Source organism: Colletotrichum gloeosporioides, assembly GCF_011800055.1.
Source record: "Colletotrichum gloeosporioides strain Lc1 chromosome Unknown consensus_54, whole genome shotgun sequence".
In the NCBI taxonomy this organism is placed as follows: Eukaryota; Fungi; Ascomycota; class Sordariomycetes; order Glomerellales; family Glomerellaceae; genus Colletotrichum; species Colletotrichum gloeosporioides.
In genome coordinates, this window is record NW_025544699.1 from 1,537,753 (window position 1) to 1,543,266 (window position 5,514).

General features: G+C 55.7%; 1 protein-coding gene across 1 annotated transcript; it reads left to right on the forward strand.

The window, feature by feature from the left end:
• Nucleotides 1-3,363: 3,363 nt before the first annotated feature.
• Nucleotides 3,364-5,216, forward strand: GCG54_00004927 (M-phase inducer phosphatase; the record flags this gene model as incomplete). Its single annotated transcript, XM_045404964.1, has 4 exons — nucleotides 3,364-3,581; nucleotides 3,641-3,708; nucleotides 3,768-3,996; nucleotides 4,055-5,216. The coding sequence occupies 4 exons, from the start codon at nucleotides 3,364-3,366 to the stop codon at nucleotides 5,214-5,216; spliced, it is 1,677 nt and encodes a 558-aa protein (XP_045262907.1).
• Between the last annotated feature and the right edge of the window lie 298 nt (nucleotides 5,217-5,514).

Here is a 5,514-nt window from a genome sequence, read left to right on the forward strand (position 1 = left end):
CTTAGGGGCGATTGATGTCCCGCGTTTGTGCTGTGCCGTGCTGTGCTCTGCATAGGAACTGGATCCGTGGGTGATGCACACGCGCAGCGCATTGGCGGGGGACGACTCGCATTTTGTACGATTGGCACGATTCTCGTCGATTCCGCTGCACAGCACAGCGCTCTGGGAGATGCAGCTAACGCAAGATAAGGTCAAAAGGTACGTACTCAGCCCAACACGTGCTCATTGCACGTTTGAACGTGCCTCTGCCTTGGAACCGACCATTCGGGCCAGCTCTATTATTATTGTTGTTGTTGTCGTCGTTGTCGGACGAGGAAAAGCAAGATAAGATCGGATGAATGCGAAATGCTACCGAGTGTCAGAATCGGAGAGCGCTAACAGCGTGTGTGGTGGCATCGATAATTCCTTGGCCAGAGGAAGAAAAAGATGAACACTCTCTCTTCCTCTCTGTGTCTCTTGGGCCAGGAATAAGGTCGGATGCAGACCGGGTATGCCCTGTGTAAACTAAACCGCAGCCAGCACAATGAGAGAAACATGCTTGGCAGCACCAGGTGGGAAAGATACGTACCGTATCGACGTTTTCCACTCTCGGTCTGCAAGAAACATGGCAGCGCGCTAAGGTCGGTTGCTGCGTACGTTATGCGCAGGTGCATCCTGGCGAGCTGCACACTTGGTGCACTTGCACTTGCACTCGCACTTGCATCTGCAGGTGCTTGGTGCATTATCGCCGTACCGTATCTTTCCACTCTGTACAGGACGCAGCTTGGGCCACTCGACTGCCAGACCAAACAGCCGCATCAGCCCAAGAAGGAAAGCAGGATGCAGCAACCAAACCGGGCATGGCTCTCAGAGCAGGGCAAGGCAGGACAGGACAGGACAGGCCAGGGCCAAGAGGGCATGTCATGGGCAAGGAAGGCATGGATCCCATCCTGCATCATCATCGTCCATCCAGAAGCTGCATCATGGACTGCAGGACCGCAGAAGGGCTCCGTAGCTGCAGCAGCAACCAAATCGCCCTGACAACCTTCTTCGAAGTCCCCCCGAGTCGTCTGTCGAAATAGTGAAGATCTCCAGACCGTCCAGGGGCCTGACACCAGACTGACAGAGAAACGACCCCACGCGCCGCACTGCTGGGTACTTTTCCCAAGTATCGCTTTTTTTTTTTTTTTTTTTTTTTTTTTTTTTTCCCCTTGGAAGCGCCCACCTGTCTGGGCTACCTTATCCGCACTTAACACACTACTACGTAAGGTCTCCGTAGTCTGGGCTGGACAAACCAAGACACACGCCTCTTTCTCACTCTCACACACTCTCGCTCTCGCTGTCTCCCAAGGAGGCGTGCGCTGTTGAATTTCATGTTGGAATCACACGCCGCACACCCCCCAGGTCTGGCGCTTCCCTGTTGTTCACTGGCCACTCTGGTCGTAGTCTGGTCTCTGGTCTCTGGTCTGGTGTGTCTGTCTGGTTGATGTGCCATTTTGCCTGCAAAGGAGGAGCTTGAATTGTCTCTTTCCGCCTTGTGCCATTGTGCTGTGCTCATGTCCATCACCCGCACTTTGTCTCTCCTGCTCCTGCCAAGTACTGTCGCCGTACTGAGCAGAGCGCCTGCTGCCGTGACTCCATACGTAGCAACACTAACCGTAGGCCAGATACTACGAAAGAAGTACCTTACTCTGCCAACGGCCCATCCCAGACCTTTGTGGCAGGCTAAACACTGACAGTGACATCCCCCATCCCGGCAAGTCTCAATCCACCCCGTCAACGTTCCCTTCCTGGACCTGGTTCATGTTCCCATCCACACACCCTCTTGCTCCCTCGTCGACCCTACCAGAGTACGCCAGTACCTGTCGAACAGTCTGATGTGGTTACCATCCAGCCTGGTCCTCCATGTTTCTACATCCCGTCCCGTCCCAGTCGTACTCCAGTCGTACTCGTCCCTCACCATCATTCAAAAACCTCTAGTCTCCTCTCCTTCCAGATCACTTCCCTCCCACCCTCTCCCTCTTCTCCCCTCATCCCCGACCAAACCACCAACGGTCTGACGGTACGGTAGGTTTTTTACGGATACACGGTTGTTGCCTTTTTTGTTCGGTCCAAGGTCCAGGTCCAGATCTCAAGGTCCAGCCGCTCTCTGCCCGGAAAACCAGTACCATATCGTCGACAGTACCACTCCCGCCCAGTATCAGTCAGATCTATCAATCAGTAAAAACTGCTTTTTATGTGTGTTTGGCCAGTCCACCACCACACCTTCGTTTTAGTGTGACGTACGTCTTGCACCAACGCAACCCGGCACGGAAAGGAAAGACGAGGAGAGAAACAGAAAAAGAAGAACCGTAGAAGGAATCAACCGCAGAGGCTTAGACGTGCATTTTGCTCTGTCTTTTTCGCTTGTCGTCGTACTCTCGGATCCCTCCAAAACCGTCTTCCCAAGTCCCTTCCCTCTCAGCTCTCGGCCACCGAAGCGTAGCTCGAGCGAGACTAAAAGGCGAAAAAAGAAGTGGTAGTAGCACTCCGAACTGCACCGCACCGCACCCAACGCACCCACACGACACGGCACCGACCTTGCACTGCTGCACCGCACCGTCCGCACCGTACCGTTTTGCGCCTGCACCTCAGCTTCCAGCTCCGGAAGGACCGTCGCCTCGCTTCGTCCTTTTCTCTTGCATCGAGACCTTCCATGCAACAAAAGCGGCACCGCTCCCGCCTCGACAACTCGACCTGCCCTTTTACACCAAGGGCATCGTGGAACGGCCTCTCCCGTCGCCTCCCCTCGACTTCGGTTCGCTGCTCTCGCCCTCCCTGCGACGACGGCCTCGACCTCGAACTCGACCTCGACGAGCAATCAACGATTTGAAGGAAACCCCAAAAAGGACACCAGCCTTTCGAGTACCGACCACCGATGTTGCTTGCAACGATCCAATAACGAACGGCCCCCTCCTCCCAATTCTTCGATTGTAGCGAGCGCAGTGCACCCTGCTCGAGAAAAATCCCACCCCGCTACCAATTCCGAATCTCGCCAAGCAAAATTCGGTCCATCGCCTCGAGATTCGCAACACTCCGCGATACTCGACAGCCTTCCTCCTCACCCCGTCCCGACGTCGTTTTGTTCCCCCATTGAGTGGCAAGGATCAGCAGAAAAATCATTAGGAGCAGTCGCAGCATTCGTTTACTCGGCGCCGACTAACGATCGTCTCTCATTTTACACCACAACGTCACGACATATAGAGTATCGTCTTGGACGCAGCGCTCACTACCGCGAAACAACTCTACAACTAACACCACCAAAATAACACCCCCCCACAACCACTTATACTCTCGCCATCGCACTTGTCGACTACGACCCCCTCGTTTTCAACACTTGCAATCATGGAGACCTCACCCTTGGCGGCTATGCACCGCCCTATGGCTGTCCCGACCTGGGGCAACAAGGATCTCTTCCGTCCTCGTCCTCATTATACTGGAGGTCACAGCCTGCGCGAGCAGTTGCACCGGTCCAGCGATTACTTTGGCGTCAGCGGCTCTTCGCCTGCCGCCAGCCTGGCTGCCGACCTCTCCCAGAACTTTCGTCTGGACAATGAGGCGAGGTGAGACGGAATGACATGAAAGTACATGAGCCTCGATTGACTAACACTGGTGTCTGCAGCCCCAAGTTCCCGACTCCTCGTCGTGCCTTATTCACATCCAACATGATGGGTGACGCCGAGTCGCGCGGTTAGCATTGACCTGGCAGTCTGCAGTAGAAGAGTGGTGGTGCTGATGAAAGTGACTAGATTACATGGTGACGACCCCTCCGATGCCCGAGTCCTCGCCTGCTGCCATGAACGAGATGATGGATGTTTCGCCTCTCCCGCACAAGCTGCCGTTCATGACCCAGATCGAGATAACGTCACCGACGCCGGGATCGACTCCTACCACCGAGGACGACGAAATGATGTTGGACTCGCCAGCCCCCATTCCTCGGCAAGCGTCGTTGGAGCCACCCAAGCCACTGGGAGCCGAGTAAGTTTGATTGCCACATTCCTCCTAGCTCAAGGGGTCGCATCTAACTCAGGGGTAGACGGAGAAAGCCAGGCCTGCGCCGCCCGTCCTTGACTCGAATGAAAGGCTACTCTACTAGTGGCGTTCCTGGTCGATCCAACACAGACAACCAGCTCCCCACCTTCCGATTTGGTGAGAACCGTTTGTCACATATGAGCAGTGCTCTGTCCTTGGATGAATGCTTCGATGCCACTTCACCTCCTCAGGAACGACGACCTCAGACGGCCAACAGCCCTACTCCTGCCGTTCCCGGTGCCATTCGTCCTCGTCCCCAGTTCTCCAGCCTCTCCGGTAACCGCAACAGCCCCTTTGGTAGCCAGCACCACCGCCGCCCCGTCTCAAATCCCTTCATGCGTCCCCGCAAGCAGTTCCGTCGCTCTCTGAGCATGTTCGAGCACCCTGGCGATGTTGGCAAGGCCAAGTCAGAAGGGGGCGACTCTTCTCCCACGACCCCGGAATCCCACTGCGGCATGGATGCCGACGAGGTTCAGGAGCTCCTCCTGCCTCACTTCCTGGCCGATGACCCCACCGACACCATCCCCAGGATCACGAGAGAAACCATGGTCGACCTCTTGGACGGAAAGTACAGTGACAAGTTCGACCAGAAGATGGTCATCGACTGCCGTTTCGAGTACGAGTACGAGGGCGGCCACATCGACGGTGCCGTCAACTACAACAACAAGGACCTCCTCGCCTCTCAACTGTTCCAGCACCCCATGCAGGGACGAACCATTCTCATCTTTCACTGCGAGTACTCTGCTCACCGCGCCCCCATGATGGCCCGCCACGTCCGCTCTGAGGACCGAACCGTCAACGCCGAGCACTACCCGCATCTTACCTACCCTGACGTGTATATTTTAGAAGGAGGATACAGCGCCTTCTTCAACGAGCACCGCTGCCGGTGCTACCCTCAAAACTACGTTGAGATGTCCGACGAAGCTCACCAGCGCACCTGCGAGCGCGAACTCGGCCGCCTCAAGAATCCGCGCAAGCAGTTCGGCAGGGCCCAGACGTTTGCCTTTGGCGAGCGCGAATCCTGCGTCGAACAGTCCCCCACCGCGCCACCGAGACCTAGCGGTCTCAGACCCAGCATCAGCTTCCGCCAAGATCCCAGCACCATGATTGGCAACTCTCCAATCTTGGGCGAACGTTGCCATGCAAGACGCATGGCTTCATACTAGTATTATCAACGCTCCCCCACTGTCTGCTGCACAATGGCGGAGCAGTCTCCTCGTCTGGAGGAATGAAGCTGTCTCTCACTCTGTACCACTCACCACCGGTACAGTCCCGTCGAACACTTCCCGGCATCCTTTAATAGGGCGATCCACAGCAGCCTGATTGTCGATTTTATGCGTCTCTTCTCTGCACATGTCAACCCTATTCGATTCAACTGCCAATATTCCGCCTTACGAATCCGACGTCCAAAAGCAGCTTAACGCTCACGGCCGCGATGAATTCACTATTACGCTAATAGAACTC